Source organism: Neofelis nebulosa, chromosome 14, assembly GCF_028018385.1.
Source record: "Neofelis nebulosa isolate mNeoNeb1 chromosome 14, mNeoNeb1.pri, whole genome shotgun sequence".
Lineage (NCBI taxonomy): Eukaryota > Metazoa > Chordata > Mammalia > Carnivora > Felidae > Neofelis > Neofelis nebulosa.
Genome location: NC_080795.1, coordinates 12,619,841 through 12,640,601, shown reverse-complemented (window position 1 = coordinate 12,640,601; position 20,761 = coordinate 12,619,841). Strand labels below are relative to the sequence as shown.

Below are 20,761 nucleotides of genomic sequence, written 5' to 3'. Positions count from 1 at the left end.
AGCACTTACTGTCATGGAATCCCTTCCTTTCTTCCTTCCTCCTTCCCTCGTTGCCTTCCTCCCTCCCTCCCTGCCTTCCTTCCTGTGTTTTTTACCCTCCTTTCCTATTTCCCTTCTTCGATTTTCTTTCTTCCTCTCTCTCTTTCCCCTTCCTTGCTTCCTCACAAAATATTCACTGAGCGTCTATTACATACTAGGGGATATGTGGCACACAGGATACATATTGTGAATGGAACAGCACCATCCCTGCACTCAGAGAGTAAACAATGTACAGAAGGGAGATTTCATACATAAGTAAAACCAACAAATATGTGATTATGGAATTGTGATCCCTGTTAAGAAGGAAATGGTTTGGTGATAGAGAATAGCAGGATGGAAAAGGTGAAGAACTCCCTTCAGAGGAGTAATTGGAGAAGTCAGACCTGATGAATGAGGAGTTAGCCACAAGTGAGTGGAAGAGTAACCCAGGGCAGGGGAGGCCCAGGAGCAGGACACAGCCTGGCACACTGAGTGGGTGACAGAAGTCAGGGCGGCCAGGCCTGTGACAAGCGAGGGCAGCCTTTATGACATGCGGAAGACCAAGGGGAGGTGTTGGGAGGCTCTTGGGCAAAAGAGTGGCATCATTACCATTTTTAAAGATTACACTCAATAGTGGATGGATAACAATTAAGATTAGAGGGACGGAGACGAGGGGAACGTTAGCAAAGACCAATAAAGGTGTGCAAAGACAGAGAGAGCAGGCAGAGAGATTGCCTAGGGTGGAGAGTGGGAAATCATGGCTGTACGAAGGTGAGGTCCTCTTGGCAGACAAGGAGGAAGAGGCAGGGGTGTCTGTATTGCTAATTCCCCCCTCTCCTTGGTTTTGCCTTCTGTGCCCAGCACTCACTGGGCCTGGGCATCTTCTGGGTGCAGGGCTCCAAGGGTACAGAAGGGCCCAATACTGGCCTCATGCATAAATTAAGGCAAAGAAGAAGGAAACAACCAATGTCAGTCTGACTTTCAATCAAGGTCTCTCCCCTCCATTAGCCCATACAACTAACTGCTGCTTGCCTCTCTATTAAGGGGTTGGGAATTTTCATTGTTAGTGAGGAACTTCCATTGGAAAATAAATCCAAACTCTAACAACATGGAAATCCTCATGAATTTTTATTTTTTATTTTTTTAATGTTTATTTATTTTTGAGAGAGAGAGCAAGCCAAGGAGGGGCAGAGAGAGAGGGAGACACAGAATCCAAAGCAGACTCCAGGCTCTGAGCTGTCAGCACAGAGCCCGATGAGGGGCTCAAACCCACGGACCGGGAGATCATGACCTAAGCCGAAGTCAGACGCTTAACCGACTGAGCCACCCAGGCGCCCCTGGAAATCCTTATGAACAGGCTGGGGAAGAAAGGGAAGGGCTATTTACTGTGCTGCTTTCCTTTAGTGCTCTGCAGACTTCTCATCCTGCCGCCTTTTGACCCTGACAGCGATCCCCTGAGGTTACAGCCACTTTATACTTGAGGAAGCCAAGACTGGGTGAGGTTAAATGACTTACTCAAGGTCATACAACCAGAAAAAATCGGAGGAAGAATGTGATCAGAACCCATGTCTACTCTGATAAGGGAAGATTGAGAAGAAAAGACAAATAGACAAAGAAATGCAAACCCACGAAAGTCACAAAGTTACAAAGCTGAAGCAAGGAGGCCACGTTCAGGATGCAGTACATAGCCCCCTGAGGCCCATCTCGAGAGTAGCAGAGCAACGTGAAGCAAACATGAAGCGGGCTCCCTGGGGCTGATCACCCATAACAACAGGAACACATCTGAAGTGGGGCCTTGACGGAGTTTCCAACGAGATACTGGAAGCTCAAAAACGCTCCTCTGCGGCCTCAACATAAAACCTCCAGTGCTACAGTTTGTACACCTGAAGCCCAAATGATATGTCCAACAAAGTTCCCCTTAGGTTCCTAAACAGGCACCGTAATCCTGTATGCAAGCAGCACATCATTTTTAAGAACGATACTGCAAAGAGATTTTGATGACGTCTTATGTCAAATATTTGTTTTCATCCATATGATCATTAAAGCTTATAAGCCAGATAAATCGTGGGCTAGCTGTTGGGCCCAAACAGCATCGGCTTAATGAAATCAGGCAAAATGTTGGTTTACCAATAGCAATATGTTCACAAGAAAGTGCTCTTTGTTTTTCTTGCCCAGACTACATCTCCCTTTCCAACTAGTTGCATCTGACTGTGGCGCTTCAGTAAATAAGAATCGTTTCAAGAACACACTTCGAGAGCAAACAGTTTGTATTTGAGACGACGCGGCCAGTTCAGCCGCATGTGTTGGTTTCTCTCGACATCAACCCTACTTCATTGCTTTGCCAGGAGCTTCGAACTCTTTATCTCCTAATTTTTCATGTCTTTCTTTAAAAAAAGAAGAGAAAACATGCCCCTGAATACAACATTTTATCCAGCCCCATTCATTCTCTTATTGACCAAATCCATTGCATAGATTTTCTTTCTCTCTGATGTTACATGGCTATATAGGATGTGCTGGCAAGGAGACGCCCCCCCTTCAGTTCTGCCACAGAAAGAAAGCCCTAGAAAAGCGGGAAATCCATCTCAGCCAGACACACAATAGTGATGAGGCTCTGCAGCCATTTTTCTATGTTCCTTAAGAAATGTTAACGAATTCTTGTTGGTATCCATGAAACACAGCAGTATCCGATAACCAACATAAAATGCTGGGCATTCATGGCTTGCCCGCGAGGTCTTTGCTTCTAGAAGTGGTGACATCTCAGACATTAGCTGCCTGAGTAGGAGTGAGTGACAGCCTGAAACTAAGACGTTCAATTTTTTTGGATTGGAAACTAGTCACAAGACAACTTAGAGGGCAGTAGCGAATGTGGGTCATTCATTAAGAAATGATGCATTCTGTGATTTTATTGAACGTGGCATCCAGATGGAACATCTGTTCCCAGGCCACACAGTAAAATGCACCCTTTTTGCCCTGACTGCTTGGAAGACAAGGGTCCTCCTGTTCCATACTGCCACCCCTCATTCTTTTCCTATGGGTTGTATTTCTTGATGATGTATTACTCTGCCGGAAGTGAGTAGTTAATCCAGCCAATGCATACCTTCACCCTATAAAAAGAGGACCGCATGCTGGAAGATCGCCAAGGTCATGGCCAATTCTACGGACAGCTGAAAACAGTTAAACTGACTTATACCACCCAGGCAGAAGACAAAATTTCCCTCTGGCTCAGAAATCTGAACTAGACCCAGGCATTCTCCCAGATTCTCCCTTTCTCCCAAATCAGGTGGCTCACATCTTCCTCACTTCCTCTAGGAGGGAAGGGTGTTTAGGAAACAAAGATGGAAGCATTTGGTCAAAAGGATCAGAAATAATTCTACCATACAGTACAGCTGGCCAAGACCCCAAAGCATTGGCCCCTCCAGTTGTGTAGCATACAGTGTAGACCAGGGTGGATCATTTCTCTGAAGGTTGGGGTCATTCTTCACTGGCATGAGTGGAAATGCGGTTTGGGTTGCCTAGATTTCTTCCTCTATAAATACTTGTCTGCATCTCCGAGAAGTGCTGAGGTTTTAATAAACAAAGTGGGAGTTATTGCATATACTCAGCCAAACCTTGTTTATGATTAGGCTGTACCAAATATGAACTCAGGCATTCCTGGAAATTTCAAGAATTGACTGTTTTGACTCTATGAATGCTGTTATCACATAGCTAAAAAACAAAAACCAGAAAACTGGAGGGGCCCTGGATGGCTTAGTCTGTTGATCATCTGACGCTTGATTTTGGCTGGGGTCAGGATCTTACTGTTGTGGGATCGGCCCCACATCAGGCTCTGCACTGGGAGGGTGAAACCTGATTGGGATTTTCTGTCTCTCTTTCTGCACCCCCCCTCAAAATAAATAAATAAACATTTGAAACAAAAACCTGGAGACAAACATCTTTAAATGTAAATACATAGTGAAGGCATCTGAATCTTTGCTATGTCAGGCCAACTTTAGCACGCTGGTACAGAATTAAGAACCAAAATGTTATGCTTATGCATGAATGCTGCAATGTTGCTACTTTTTGCACTGGGGTGCTATGCTGACCCTGGTCTTTGGATTCCATTAAAGCCTGTGGTCAGCACAGAGGAGGCACTCAGTAAGTACCTGCTGGATGGACATGGCCAGGGTAGGCGTGGCCATTGCTGCCCGCCCTGGACTCTGCAGGTTAGAACCCCTGTCTGTGTATCTTCAAGGCCACTCTGGCTCTGCTTTTCCTCACACTCACTCTGTTCCTCCAGGTGGCTGAATGTAGAGATAACTCCATGCTACACAAGGGAAATACAATGTGCTTTTCTGCTTATGGCAGCTTCTGAGCTTCTGAGAAGGAGCCATTGTTCCACTACCATCGGGCTTGGAGTTTCTCTTTCAGTCCTGAGACATGAATATCTTTTGGGAAATTAATGAGCCAAGGAGACTGCAATACAAGGGGCACCTGGGTGGCTTAGTTGGTCAAGTGTCCGACTCTTGATTTCGGCTCAGGTCATGATCTCACAGTTCATGAGTTCGAGCCTTGTATCGGGGTCTGGGCTGACAGTGTGGATCCTGCTTGGGATTCTCTCTCTCCCTCTCTCTCTGCCCTTCCCCTGCGTGCTCTCTCTCTCTCTCTCTCTAAATAAATAAACTGAAAAAAATTTAAGGAGACTGCGATTTAAGACCTTAAAAATGATAATATTCCTTTTCCTTGAATGGCAGATTGAGCCCAGATCAAAATGCAGATTGGTACATCTGAGCACATGTGAGGGGACCTCCAGAAAACAATGAGGATGAAAATTGTCAACCACGGTTCAGACCAGTTGGGTCTCCATGAACTTAAATCAGTTTCCTGATTTTCCATTTCAAACTCTGGCACAGTGTTTACCTACCCTAGTCTCCAGGAGACAAGGGACCAGAAAGATTCCTACGATAAAATAGCTTTGGTGACACAGTCTGTTACCCTGTGAGACTTCTCAGGACCTTGACTATAATAATTAGAAGAAGGAAAATATTTTTTAAATCTAAGCACCAATGGAAAACAAGGGTACATATGTATACCATTTACTTCTACTTTTCAAGCGACAAAATATCAAATACGTATGGAGCACCTACCCTGTGCAAGACATCTTGCTTTCAGAAGAAGCTGGCTACATGGCTGTCCAGAAAATCCCCAGACTAATCCCCTAAGTCTGGAGGCTTGAGCTCTATTGAAGCTTGCTACGTCACCTAAGCAGGAACGGGCACGGGGATAGGCAGATATTTTTACATCATTGTTTAGAAGCCACAAAACTTAAGAGATCTTACCATCTATGAGACTAAAATTTATTAAATCGTAAGTAGCTTTGCTTTTATTAAAATTAAAGATCTTAGGATAATTCTGTGAAATAACATGAATTACATTATGGCAAAATGAGCTTGTAATTTCCTAATAAATGCGATGTTCTCTCCAAAACCTATACACATACCATGTGGAGGGCGGGGGGCAAAAGAAGAGGTCCTTGGTAGCAGAAAGGCTGTTGACCCCTAGGTGACTTCTAAGGATCTCCCTGGTTCTAAAATTTCCCAAGTCCTGATAATAAGGGGAATAATAGAATGTATGTTTATATATAACTGTAATATTTTATATACAATTTTTGTGGAGGCTGTTTGTCCTGCAGACAGAAGCTGCCTGCACCGGTACAGCCCAGAGGAGCCTCCTCAAAAGCAACGAGAGGATGGATGGTGTAAAATATAAGCTTTCTCTCCCTGCCTGCCCCGGAAGAGGCCACCTGCTTTCCGGCTCTGGCAGGGACACAGCAGTTCTGATCTGGTCCGTTTCCCTTCTCCTTTCTGTGCCAGTCCTGTTTGGTCCAGAATAGCACCCGGCCCCTCCACCAGAGCGAAAGCACACACCCCAGGCCTGGAAAATCAGATGCTCCCTTTGCTGGCCATGGTGGTGGCTTCAGAAGGCACAAAACCTGGCTTTCCAGAGCGCTTGCTTTTACTTTTGCCCAGAAATGCCAGGAAACTGCTTTGTATTTCTGTGAGATCAGCAGCTCCATTGTCCACAGCGGCTCTCAGGGCCTTAGTAGAGACCAGCCAGCAGAGGAATGAGGCAAGGCATCCTGGGCCACTTGTGACACCTAGTGGGCTCAGGAGGCGGGTCCTATGGGGGCCTTCTGAGCGCTGGGTCTGAGCAGCCCTCTTCTGAACCACCCTAACTGTAGGCTCTGGCTCTGGGGAAAGGCCCCATTTCCTTACTCAGAATCCAGGTCTTAGGATAAACTTTACATAAGGTTTATTACCAGGAATCGTTAAAAAACAAAACATACCTGTATATATTTCAATACATACATGTGCATACATGTTTATATGTCCATACATACACAACATATAGTATATGTATGTCCGAGCATATGTACACATATATAATACATACATATATATATTTTTAAGTATAACTTCTCCAAAAATGACTAATCATCCACCAGTAGCTCAAGACAGTGCATTTCTGTGTGTGTGTGTGTGTGTGTGTGTGTGCCTTTTAAATAATATCTATAACCATTTTAATTACTTTATCGGAGATAAAGGCTACAACCAGAAAGCAATTAATAAGCGATGCCTAATAAGTGAAAGAGATACCACAAAATCAACGCACTGATGAAAAGACCACACACTTGCTTCCTGAAGCAGAAACGTCAGGCCTGCAATCCCAAACCTGAAGCAAGGCTGCCGGGTCCCCACCACAAGCCATCCCCTCCTCCTTCCTAAAGGGGAAAAAAGCCCCTCTGGCTGGGGCCTATCCTCCTGCATGAATCAGGGAGCACTCCCGCCCGGGAAGTCTTCATCACGTGGGACACAGGGGCAGGAGCCTGGGTCATAGGTACCACCGCCGAGGTTCTGGAACACACAGATCTATGGTCACCTCACTTTGCAACTTCTCATTATATGAAATAATAAATTTTCCATACCCTTTAAAGCAGTCCAACCAGAGTTGTATCTTATTTGCAGCCAAAATAATCATAAGTATGACAACGCCGATTTACTGTTATGTGCTGGACAGTTTTATTAAGCTGGGCTCCCTACTTTCCAAACCTAAAACGTATTCCAGTAGTAAATTAGATAGGAGGAAACAGAGTGCTTCTTACATACGTGGTTCCAAAAACAGAAAGTGACAGCTGATGGCCTGGAAGCAAGGAAATAGACTAAATTGTAAAATGAAGAGCAGAAACAAGAAGTTAAAAATGCAAAAGTGTGTCAGAGCAGAGAATGCCACACACTCAAAAGCCTATAAAAGCATCATTTTCTTAAAAGATCAATATTGAAAGAATCTGTTTGGAAAAATTTCCATCTAAACCAACATTTCTTTTTAAGTTTTTCTGCTTAAGGGTTGAATCAAACTTATCTGGAAAAAGAAAAGAGCTAGTTAGAACCACTAATTCACTGAGAATTTTACACATTTTAGATTTTACCCTACATATGCCAGAAAGCATTGTTCTGAGCCACTAGGAACTCAGAGGCCACATAATAAATAGTGACTAGGTTCCAATGAAAGTTCACAGAAGCCCATTTGACCCCAAATGGGAACTGTAGTGGCAGGGATTGGGACACAGCGTCTACCCATTAGAAGGTGAAATGTTATCCCGCAGAACGGACCCAGGTCATCTGGCTCGGACCAAGGAAGTACTTCTTAAAACTATGCTACTGGGCAGTATGCTGCCCCGTTAGCTGCCTGCCCATCTCTGGGCAATGCAAACTGAGGCTGGCTGGCAGCCTGGGCTGGAGAACAGATACCATATCAGGTGGGAAGCTGGACCTTTAAGATCTCCAATTCTGTTTTCAATTTTCCCATGGCCTTTTGAGCTCTGAGGACTCAGAGAGATTATGAATGGTGGCTGTTCTGTCCCTATAATTTTCTCAGTCAGCACAGACCTCCATCAGTGAAGCACCTGACACCAGGCACGGTTCCACAGGTGGTCCCTCCTCGCGGCGTCACTGCTGGTGCCAGTCTCCTCACCGCCCATCCTACTGCTGTCTAAAATCCCCAAGCAAAGGATCAAAGATGTCACCACTTGTGACAGCAGGAGTGGGCAGGACACCTTGATGGCCATGGTGGGGTGATGAGATGTGTACACAATTACTAGCTCCTCTGGCATAGTCTTGGAGCTTGACTCTGATGTCTTCCCTTCTCCAAAACCTGGGTCAGCTATGCCTTTGTCCATGAAGACTTCTCTAAGAGTCTTCCTGGTTGAAAGAACATTTCAGCAGGTTCTTACATCTCTTGTCTAGTACCTCTTCCACTCTGCATTATATTATAGTTATTTGTGGGCAGATCTTATCTCCCCTACTAGGCCGTAAGATCCTATAACCAGGATCCACGAAATCCAGAAGAAATTAGCTCTCTCTCCATCTAGGAGCTGACAGTTTGGCTGAAGCAATTGGACAACTGCCCCAAGGATGGGTTTTGAAAGTAGCAGCTTTCATTCAACGCTAATTCATTCATAAGCAGCAGGCATGTACAGGGTGTCTGATGTGTGTCGATTGTGTGTTGGACATTGAATTGGATTCTTGAGGAGGGCATAAGGTGAACAAATGTTATACAAAGACTTTACCCTCTAGAACCCACCATCTAATAACGGAGGCCGTCACCTTCTCTGATCCTCAACATCAACTCAGAGGCAGAACTTGGAATCAGGACATGGCTGGTCACCCGAAAGAGATGTAACTCTATAACTGATCACCTGGAGAAAGAGCGGCAAATTGCTATTTTATTCCACTTGACTTCGGACATTCCAACAAGTCTGAGGGTATGCTGACTTTATCTAAGTCTATAGAAATAAGGTAAGGACAAACCGCAGGAAGTGTCATTGTCCCGGCCCATGGAGGGATTGGAGAGAGAAGGCTGGCACTAGAGGTGTCGGTAGAAAGTATGAGGAAAAGCAGACAGTGTGCTTTATCTTACAGAGGACACGAACACAGAGTGTGGAGCCAAGCTGCCCAGCTCGGAATCCCAGTTTGGCCATTTACTAGCTGTGTGACCTTGGACAGTTGCTTAACCTTTCTGTGTCTGTTTCCTCACTTGTGAAATGGGAATAGTGACAATACCTTTCTCATACAGTTATGGTGAGGATTTAGAGAGTTAATGCAGGTAAAGGGTTCAGAACGGTGTCAATAGTGTGAGTTGTTACATTATTACGATGACTGCGATGACTGCGCTGTAGCCTGGCCTGAGAGCAGCTCAGAATCTGGGCGGGACAATCTCACCTCTACCAGTAAGGTCAGTCTCTTCACTGTGGAGACACAAAGCCAGGTTCTCAGCTCCCATGACCAACACTTCCCAGAGAATGTCAGCTGTTAACCCGGGGAGTAAATGAATTTCCAGATCCCTCCAGTCTCAGCAGAAAGGCTTCACCAGACACTTGCATGTAATATTCCCAATGGAGCAGAAAATGTGGAGATCCTCCTCCTGGACATTCTCTCTTGCCTCAGTGTAAGCCTAGTTATCCAAAGAAGACTCTCACAGTGACATCCCTCCGTCCCCAAACACCTCAAGACTACAGCCAGTCTTCATTGGTTCAGTGTTAGTTATGGCCCTCATCCCTGGACCTGAGTCCCCGCATCAGCCTTCTGACGGCTTTTAGTCCATATTTCCCTGCGAATTCCACGATCCTCATAAAACCCAGACTTACTTTGTCATTGTGTCATTTCTCTGCTCAACTGTGTCCAGTGAGGAGATACAGATGAAAACAAAAATGGCATAGAATTGACCTGCCATCAGGATAATGATTAGAATTGAATTCTGATAATATCAAGTACGAAAGGTAGAGTCCGGGGAAAGGACATTTTCACACATGCTGCTGGGGCTATCCATTAGTACCGTCATTTAGGAAGGCCACCGGGCAGTGTGGGCTATTGAAAATACACATACTCTCTGACCCAGCAACTACAAGTCTCCAAGTTTACCTGAGGGACTTCCTGTGAGAATGAAGGAGGCATATCAAGGGCTTTCATTGAGTCTCGTCCTTTGGAATAGAGAAAAAAACTCAGAGGAGCTAAATGCTCATCAATAGGGAAATGGCCAAACTGTGACATATTCTGGAATACCGGAATACTATGCAGCATGAAAAACATGAGATGTCTCTAGATTTACTGGTATAGAAAGATGTTACAGTATGTTACGGGATAAACCATGCCCTGCCCCCCAAATTGGACTGTTGAAGATCCAACTGCTAGCACCTCAGAATGTGACTGTATTTGGAGATGGGGTCTTTAAAAGATGTAATTAAGGTAAAACAAGGTCTTTAGGGTAAGTCCTAATCCAATATGACTGGTATCCTTGTAAAAAGAGATTAAGACACAGACGCACAGAGGGAAGTCCATGTGAAGATAACAGGGAGAATGCAGGCATCTACAAGACAAGGAGAGAGGTCTCATAAGACACCAACCCTCCCAATACCTTGATTTTGGATTTCTAGCTTCCAGAATTGGGAGAAAACACATTTCTATTGCTTAAGCCACCCAGTTTGGTTTGTTGTTGCAGGAGTTGGATTAGCAAACTAATACATAATATTAGATATTTTCTATGGGTATGGATAGATGTGGGTAATATCTAGAAAATAGAATGGAAAAGGGTCCACCCTACTCTGATAACAATGGTTACCTTTGGGGGAAGTTGGGATTGAGATTGGGAGTAGTGGTTAAACAGATTGTAGCCTTAAAAATAAGGTTTTAATTTTTACAATGAGAAAGCACTCATATATTATTTGTACATCAGTTTAAAAAAAACCCTCTTTCATGACACTCCATTAAATACAGTATGCAATATATTTCACGCCCTAGATGCAACAGTCTTTAGAACTTCCTTCCATGCCCACTCCCATCCCCCACCCTTCGCTCACCTGTTTGCCACACCAGACTATCCCATCCCTCTGAAGCCTCTGTGCCTCTTTCTATCCCATCTGCCTAGAATGCCTTCTCTACCTTTTTAAGCCTGACTTATTTTCACCCTTCAGAACCTAGCTCCAATGTCACCCACTTTATAAATACGTCGACAAAAGTCTTACTCATCAGATTTTCCAGAGCTATACGTCTCTGTTCTTATTCGTGTGTTTGCAGCACCTATCAGTGCTTATAGGCAAATGCTCAATAAATGGTTCTAAATTCACAGATGATAGGAATGTTTTCTGGCAGGTTGTTTTTTCAATCCAGGGTATTTAAAAGGCACAGCATTTCATTCTGTGTGTGTTAACAGACTCTCTAGAGACTAACACTGCAATCATGACATGAGCGAGGTCCAGCCTTTAACTGTTTGTTTAATACAACAGGGATAACTAAATTTCTGCTCCAGCCAAGCCCCATTTGCTTTCAATTCTAGTGAAATCAGCTGAGAATGTATTGCAATTTATTTTATTCAAGTTCTGTGCCCATAAAGTTCTGCAATTACTTAACCCACAATAGGCCCAAATCAAAAATGCTTATTGACCTCTGACTTGGAGGCTCTGATAATGCAGGTCTTACCTCTTCATCGGCTTGGGCGAACATTCTCTCTCCAGATTGGAGGATGTGTGTTTCACATGCATTGCATTGTAGGAAGTGTGAGTATAGTCATTTTCATCACTGTAGTCTGGACCAAGTAACGTCCGGGCCCACGTTCCCATGTCATAAGGAGGAAGGGTTCCTCCAAATTCAGAGGGCAAAAATTCAGGGTGGATTAGCTGGTGAAGGCTGTTTAGATTATTTCCATGCAGGAAAATCTGCAAAGGAAAAAACAACTATCAACAAAAAACCCCCCAAACCTACGAGCCACTATTTAGCCTAAAACACAATTTAGCGATGACAAATTGGATGCGCTGCTGGTGATCATGGTGTTTAAAGAGGCATTCAATTTTGTGTCTGCAGCTTAATCTTCGTAAAATGTTAATTTATTGCTCAGAAAAGGGGCTGAATTAATAGTCCTTAAAAAATGAAGTTTATGAACAAATTGGGTCTTATTTGGCCATGGCCCAAATTTACACATACAGTAATCTCCTAATTATCCCTGCTGATAAAAAGGCTATGACGTAGACCACACAAACCCCCAATCACGCTTCACATGCATCCCCACATTGTTCTCTTCCTTCCACTCCCCCACCCAGTGCTTTCTGCCCTCTGTACCCCGCCCCCATCTCACCATCCTTCCCAAACCTTCACCAAGTGGCAGCCTCTTCCTCATTCTGTCCCAGAGGCACCCGCACACGCTGGTTCTCCTCCTCACTTCCCCCAATTAACTAGTATCTGCTGATTCCTATTTTCTCTGATCTGTTCATTTATGTCTTGCGTCCCCATAGGAAGAGAAGAATCCTCGGGGAAAGGGGTGATATTTTCTTACTCTATTAATACATTCCTAGCTCCCAGGGTGGTGTGGACACGAGGTAAAAGCCTTATCAATTCTTAGGCAGTGGAACTGAAAACTGTGGCCTGAGAACTTATGGATATTTTTGCAGCCATCTTCCATTTGTGTGTGGACACCCACATAAATTTGCGTCTTCTGAACATATAGTGGATGGTGATGGAAACTGGCCGAGCAGGGGAGAAAACATCCCCAGATCACAATTATTTCCAGGCAAGTCCACAAAGTGGATAAGCCACTAGTTGATAATTACCATTTCCTACAATTTAGGAATTGACTCCCGAAAGCCTACTCAAAGTGCACCTGTGGAGTGATCTCGGTTCCCCCACTTCGTGTTGCAAACTCAATGCACATGAGTTAGGCAAGTGTAGGACCACTGATTATATTCACATAGGTGTACGCACGCATACCAGTTAGCCTTTCTGTAATATAAAGGTGACTTTTAAAATATTTAAATATAGCATAATATACCATAAAAGTATTAGCAATTATGCCATATACTATATTAAAATATACCACATAACGGACACATACACTTACTACCTTGCTCTGTTACACTGATTTCAATTTATGATATAACGGCATCATTTAGAAAGGAAAGGGACAAGAAGCTAAGTGCTAAGATTCTTCAGAAGAATATGGTAGCCCTTCAGAAAACAATATACATTTTCGGACAGTGGATTTCAATTTTAATAAGAATGATGGTTTTTGAAGACATTCCCATGTTCTGGCTTTTGCAAAACACTTTTCAGGAGGAGCTAAAGTATCTGAAGCATGGAAAAGCAGAGCTAAATATTAGCTCTGGTTTTTAGAGCAAATATTTGTACCCACCCACCTAACATCTCCAGTTATTTTGTTTGTTTGTTTTTGAATTCTTTATACTTTCAATTTTATTTGTGATATTCATTTGTGTCAAGTTTTTAAAATTAAATTCCAGTTAGTTATCATATAGTGTAATATTAGTTTCAGGAGTAGAATTTAGTGATCCATCACTTACATACAACCCTCAGAGCTTATCACAAGTGCCCTCCTTAATACCCACACCCATTTAGCCCATCCCTCACCCACCTCCCCTCCAGTAACCCTAGCGTTTGTTCTCTACAGTTAAAAGTCTGTTGGGGTGCCTGGGTGGCTCAGTTGGTTAAGCGTCCGACTCTTGATTTGGGCTCAGGTCATGATCTCACAGTTTATGAGACGGAGCCCTGAGTCGGGCTCCGTGTTGACAGAGCAAAGCCTGCCTGGGATCCTCTGTCCCTCTGTCTCTGCCCCTCCCCTGTGTACGTGTGCACTCTATCTCTCAAAATAAATAAATAAACATTTAAAAAAGGAGTCTTTTATAGTTTTCCTCTCACTCCTTTCCCCCATCCTCATCTGTTTTATTTCTTAAATTCCACATCCAAGTGAAATCGTATGGTATTTGTCCTTCTCCTGACTGACTTATTTAGCGTAGCGTTATACACTCTAGCTCCATTCACGTCATTGCAAATGGCAAGATTCCATTCTTTTTACGGCTGAGAAATATTCTATTGTGTATATAAATACCACAACTCCTGTATCCATTCATTAATCGATGGACATTTGGGCTCTTCCCATAATTTGGCTATTGTCGATACTGCTGCTATAAACATCGGGGTGCACGAGTCCCTTTGAATCGGTATTTTTGTATCCTTTGGGTAAATACCTGGCAGTGCAATTGCTATATCGTAGTTCTATTCTTAACTTTTTGAGGAACCTCCATACTGCTTCCCAGAGTGGCCACACCAGTTTGCTTTCCCACCGATAGCCAACACCTCCAGTTCTTAAAGGGCAAATGAGTGCTGTGGAAACTGGCCGTCTCTCCTGCAGTGCTATGGGATGGAAGAACTCAGCAGATAGGAGGCTGGATTCTTCACCTGTCAGATTCTGTTCTGTGCCCAGAGTTCCAGAAACTCCCTTCTATGCCCTGAGCCCTAGTTAGCAAAAAGCTTCCAAACGTCCCTGTCTCCTTAGGCTGGTGAGTTCTAGTTCTTAGTTCCACGCTTATTTGGGGACAGGAGAATTACCCCTCCCTGCTGTACTATTTCCTAAGGATCTGGAAGCATCTGAGGTCTAGGAGTTGGGGATAACACAGAGTGTGTATGTAGGGGGGTTCCTCACATGATCATTCCCCCTGAATTCTCAGGCTCTTCCCCAGAACGGGTTCCTCTGGGTATAGGGGCATACGTAAGGTGCCATAAGACTGACCCTGGCCAGATTCCCTTGAGAGGTGGTGCACCTGACCCAGGAGGTAGCTGAAATCAAAAAGTTTAAAAGAACGGGAGCTAAATGATGAAGAGAATGAAAGTCACTGAGTCTCTACCACATCAGTGGCCTTATGCTACCTGCTTTCACATGCTGCTTCATTAAATTACCCAATTACCCAGTAGCTCTGTGATATGGGTGTTTGTTTCTCTGTCTTATAAATGAGGAAACTGAGATTCAGAGGGAGTGCAGAAACAATGTTCAGTCTCTCAGCTAATCAGAATGCCATGAAAAGCCCCAGCCCTGATCGAAGGTGCTGGCCTCCCAAATGTCATCAGCCGATGCAATTAAGACTTTAAAAGCCTTCCTCCTCAGAGCATTATTATTTCTCGTGAAGAATGCTTTCCCAGCCTCAAAGGTGACGGAGCTGGCAGCTATGACCCAAGAGCCATGGGGGAGAAAAACAAATGGTAAACATTCTTCATCAGGATAATACATTTGCAGGACAAAATGCTAGCTCTTAAAATATCCCATGAACGGGAAGCTGCTTGACCCCGTATCTCCCTCGAGCACTTACAGTAAAATGGGCATCTGGTATTTGCATGCCTTCAAAGTTTCCTTTGGTTGGTCGCTGGGACTCTGAAAATAACCCAGTTCTACTAAATTATTGATTAAATCCAGGCCATTTGCAAACTCCAGCTGAGGCTCAAAGGCTCAGGGAGTGCAGAAAAGCAGAAGACCCACAGTGAAAACTTAGGAGAGACGGAGAGAGAAAGAGAGAGAAGGGAAGCAGAGAGATTGAAAGGAGGGTCCCGTCACTGTCCCTCTGCACCCCCCATTGGGTGTTTGTTTGCATTACCCTCTTCCTGGTCTTGTCTTTAAGGAATGGCTTGATGAGCGTGTACAGGGCATGAATGTACCAGGGCTGGTTGACGAAATGGACTCCTCCGAAGCGGGCAGGAAAGCTGTCCTGGGGCGGAAAGAGAGAAATGCACACCAGTTAGCATACATTCCAGATTGGACTGGGCCCGCAGGACCACAGCCCCGGGAACAACCTACTTCTCTCTGACTGAAGCACCAGCTAGTGGTAGGAAAGAAAGAAAGCACACACACTTCCTAGCTGGTAACATCTCCTCTATTCCCCTTGCCTCCTTCCTCCCCTCTGACTCCAAAACTTAAAAATTGTGCCTCCGTGCCAGCCCTGTCTTCCCCAAGTCGCAGTGATAGGACCTCTGACGTGGCACGGCAGCATGTGTGAACCAGGTAGTGAGGGAGTCGGGATTCTTCCACATGTCAGACGAGCTCTGAGTATATACTCGCTCCTCTACCCTCATTCTTGCGCCGCCCCCCCCCCCCCCACCGTTTCCAGTGGCATTATCATGACAGCAGGTGAACTCCCTGGGAGTAGGAAGGGATTGGAAAAGGATTTCAAAGGAGCTGAAGAGAAGGAGCTTTCTGGAATGCTCCAGAAATGTCACACCAATGTATGACAGCATTTGCTGGCAACTATTCCACAGATTCCAGAGCCAGTTCCTTCTTTCATCTCAGGACCCACATGGGAGGGCCCAGGGTGAAGACACTTGTGGACTGATGGACTAGTTGATTCCCCTAACTGAGGAAATATGGGCCTCCGCTTCTGCACATCAATATATTTTGTATACATTAGGAAATGAGAGCATCTTTTAAATGCTTCCAATGTTAGAATACAGCTCAGGGCACGGCCTCATCTTTTAGAAAAACCGAGAAGCTATTCTCCATCCTAATTAGACCCACAAAATAAGGGGCCTTGACCATGAAGTCTGAGCTAGTCCCACGGCACCAGGACCCGAGTTCCCGATGCAGAGCTTCCGCAGATTACACTGCATTCATCTTGGTTAATGGAATTAAAAAAAAAGAAGGAACACCTGAAGCAATTTGAATTGCCAAGTGTGCTGCCAATCAATTTCATCGCAACAAGCATCTTTGTAAAATGTAAGCAAGAAGAGAGGAAAGCAGAAGGAGCCTGGCCGCCTGAGCTAACAGTTCAGGCAGCAAGCTGATCCCTGAGGGTGTATGAAATGCCTTGCCTGAGTCTTTTTTAGTAACAAGGCAAGAGGGTTATTAACTTTTCTTCAGAGCTCTGTGAGTCTGCAAGATCCCTGGGAATCTTCCACACCGAGACCTAGTTCCCAATGTAAGTACACGAACTGTACGTAAGGGTTGACATTTTAAAAACTTAAAAATAATTTTTGCCTCTATCTAGATGTTTTACAGAGTACAAAGGAATTGCATATTTTGAAGATAAACCAGACAATTTGATTAAAAGTCTTTGTGTGGGACGGTATATATTTTTTAATTTATAAAGAGCTCACCAAACTCCACACCCGAAAAACAAATAACCCAGTGAAGAAATGGACAGAAAACATGAATAGACACTTCTCTAAAGAAGACATCCGGATGGCCAACAGGCACATGAAAAGATGCTCAACGTCACTCCTCATCAGGGAAATACAAATCAAAACCACACTCAGATATCACTTCACGCCAGTCAGAGTGGCCAAAATGAACAAATCAGGAGACTATAGATGCTGGAGAGGATGTGGAGAAACGGGAACCCTCTTGCACTGTTGGTGGGAATGCAAACTGGTGCAGCCGCTCTGGAAAACAGTGTGGAGGTTCCTCAGAAAATTAAAAATAGACCTACCCTATGACCCAGTAATTTATTTTATTTTTAAAAACTTAATGAAACCACCAAGTAAGGGTGGCGAGGCTGTTTTTTTTTTTATTAATTTGTACATGTGTCATAATCTCTCATTATTCCAAATCTAATTTTAGATATGTAAAAGATTTCAATAAGGCTGTCTTTTCTCTGTTAGGGTAGTTTGGGATCTAAAAGTTCGTTGGTGCCTTAAAAAAAGATCATTCCCCAGAGTTTTCCCTTAACAAAAAGTGCTAAATACTAACCTTACTCTTTTTGGTCCTTTTGAACTTGTTATTCAGAAATGAAACTCATTATCCCATACTGAGCATGGGTTCTGAAGGACTATAGAAGATGAGGAGAGAACTACAAAGGGTTTATCTATAAAACCAGGGCTTTACCGTCTTTTTCTAAGAGGACCAACAACAGGGCTTTTATTTCTATTGAGAATCTATTGTGTTACACATTTTTACGTTAGTAAAGTGGAAGAAAACTCTGTAAATAATACTCTAGAGGCAGTGGGCAAAATCTTAAAGAAAACATTAGACTTTTTAAAATATCTAGAGACTCTTAGTTTTAGTCCATGGAAACTCAATCATCAAAGACATCAAAACTCTCTTCGGTTTGTGTCAGAGAAGGTTGAAAAAAAAAACCACAGGGCTGAGACCCAGTCAATTCTCTCTAGGTTGGCCCTGGCTTCAAGTCTGCCAGCTTGAAGGCATGGAATTTTATCGATCTCATCCAGGTCAGCCAGCAACTATGTGCAGATACATGCAAGTAAAAATCCTGTGCCTCAGAGGTCTTAGGTTTGGGGCAAAGTGGAATCAGGATCACTTCACTTCAGGTCTCTCTAAAAGATTCAAATGAAATTCCCTCTTACCTAATAAAGACAATGTGCAAATGTTCTGGTATTCTCAAATGAGCCTGACCACGTTATTAATAATGGAGTCTGTGTGTGTGTGTGTGTGTGTGTGTGTGTGTGTGTGTGTGTTGTGCCAAGGAAAGATGAGGGGAGGAAAAGTTAGCCAACACGACCCTCTTAGAAGCAATGGCTATCTTGTTGGTGGTGTTTCCTGGTCTCATTAGCAAACCACAGATAGAGGGAAGCAAACCACGGATAAAGGGAAAATGTCTCCAAAGACCTCAGTGGTCCACTATCCATACTGAGTTGCATTTCTTAGGGTCTGGAACAGATCTGTCTCAAGATGACAGGCCAGGATTCAATGACAGTGTAACACTTTGTCAGAGTGAATATGTGCTAAAACATACCCTAGGTTCAAGAAAATGGTGTCAATTTCTCTACATTTCATGCATCTCTCAGTAAAAATATAACATCATCTCAAATTATAAGCATATACAAATCATAAATTTTGTCCCTCAGTTTATTTTAAATGAATTTATTTCCTTAAGACAAAAATAATACCCATTCTAGAAAAGTCAAAAATAGATTTAAAAATTTTTTGAAAAACTAGAAAACAGAGAAAGACAAGAAAGAAGAAAAGAAAATTCATGTATATTCTCACTGCTGAAGACATACTCTTGCTGTTTTCTATCATTTAGGAAAGGCTCTGTTATATTATAATAACACACAGCCCCTGCTTTTTATCATTTAAAACTATAAAGATTTATTTTTTGCTCACACAGAATAGAATGTCCTTGCTGGGCTGGCAGAGAGCCATGCTTGATTTGCTCTCAGCCACGGATGCTGCCTTCCCCATCTGGAATAGTGCTGCTTGCCAGAGCCGAAAGAATCACACCTTAGATCTTAGGTTTGGCCACCAGAAAGTGACATGCTTCATCTGTCATACGTTAGAAGCCAAACACGCACCTGACTTCCAAGGGGTCAGGAAGTGGGATGCAACCATGTGCCTAAGAAGGGAAAGACTCAAATTGCAGGTAGAGAGCACTAAGGTTACCCAAGCTCCGCTTCCTTCTTCCCTTCCTTTCCCTTCCCTTCAATTCCTTCTTTTCTTCCTTCTCTCCTTTCCTAGTGGGATTATGTTTTTGAAATTGGACTTAATAACTATTCATTGATGGCCTGCGTGATGTTGGTGATACAGTATTGAATAATACAAATATAGCATTCACGGGGTAGTGGGGACACAGACAATGGCAATCAAGCAATGATTTGTTTAGCATCTTTAATTCTTCACTAAAACATCAGTCCGTACCTTGCACCTCTTCAGTTCAGCACATATTTATGAGGGCAAACACATCCTCCAAACTAGTCCTCAAAGCATTCTAACTCCACATTCAAAGAGTGCTACCTTTAAATCTCTACTACCTGGAATACTGGCTCAACAACTGACCTACAGATCTGAGCTCCAATCACTCATGTCCAGGATGCCCCCTTTGCTCTCTGAATATGCAGAGTAAGGCTGTTCTCATCTATGTGCTATGGTTTCCCATATGGGATAACTATTAAAGCATCTCAATGTTATTAAGATAAGGATCTGATATCAGAGTGTGAAAAGTAGAATAACGCTGATTTAAGATAAATGGAGGAGAAGCCAGTGACCAATAAACTGATGGGGTAGTAAGGAATAGGTCTGAACAAACAGGGAAAATACTTTTTATTTTATTTTATTTTTTTAATGTTCATTTATTTGTGTTTGAGAGAGAGAAGGAGAGAGCACAAGCAGCAGAGGGGTAGAGAGAGAGACAGAGAGGAAGACACAGAATCTGAAACAGGCTCCAGGTTCTGAGCTGTCAGCACAGAGCCCGACACAGGTCTCGAACCCATGAACCTTGAGATCATGACTTGAACTGAAGTTGGACATTAACACTGAGTCACCTAGGCACCCCCGAAAAGACAATATTTCACTTTCTTATTTCATGTTTCATATTTTAAACAAGTATCCTTTTGATATGTGTAAAATATTCCATGCAAAGCAGCAGAATACATTCTCTTTTTAGGTGCCCACAGGGTGCCTGGGTGATTCAGTCAGTTAAGCGTCGGACATCGGCTCAGGTCATGATCTTGTGGTTCGTAGGTTTGAGCCTTCCCTCGGGCTCAGTGCCGACAACTCAGAGCCTGGAGCCTGCTTCAGATTCTGTGTCTCCCTCTCTCTCTCCCTCCCCTGTTAGCGCTGTGTCTTTCTCTGTCTCAAAAATAAATAAACATTAAAAAAAAATTAAGTGCCCATAGAACATATATCAAGACAGACCAACCATATCTGGGACATAAAAAAACCTCAACAATCTTAAAGGAAGTGAAATCATACAGAGTATATTCTCTGTCCATGATGGAATCAAACCGGAAATTTAACAGAAAGATAACAGGAAAATTTCCAAGCACTTTGAAAGTAAAGAACATATGTTTAAATAATTCATGGATGCATCAAAGAAGTCTCAAGGGAAACAAATACACGGAACTGAAGGGAAATGAAAATACGATGTATCAAAGTTTGTGAAACATAGCTAAAGCAGTGCTGACAGGGAAATTTATAGCACTAAATACATATACGC

General features: G+C 43.4%; 1 protein-coding gene across 1 annotated transcript in view; it reads right to left on the bottom strand.

Moving 5' to 3' along the window:
• Positions 1-20,761, bottom strand: part of CLVS1 (clavesin 1) — a 173,685-nt gene that overhangs the window by 19,319 nt on the left and 133,605 nt on the right. Inside the window, exons 4-5 of the mRNA XM_058699678.1 lie at positions 15,476-15,586; positions 11,526-11,761 (exon numbers count right to left, since the gene is read on the bottom strand). Coding sequence (XP_058555661.1) covers positions 11,526-11,761; positions 15,476-15,586 — 347 coding nt within the window. The remainder of the gene's footprint in view (positions 1-11,525; positions 11,762-15,475; positions 15,587-20,761) is intronic.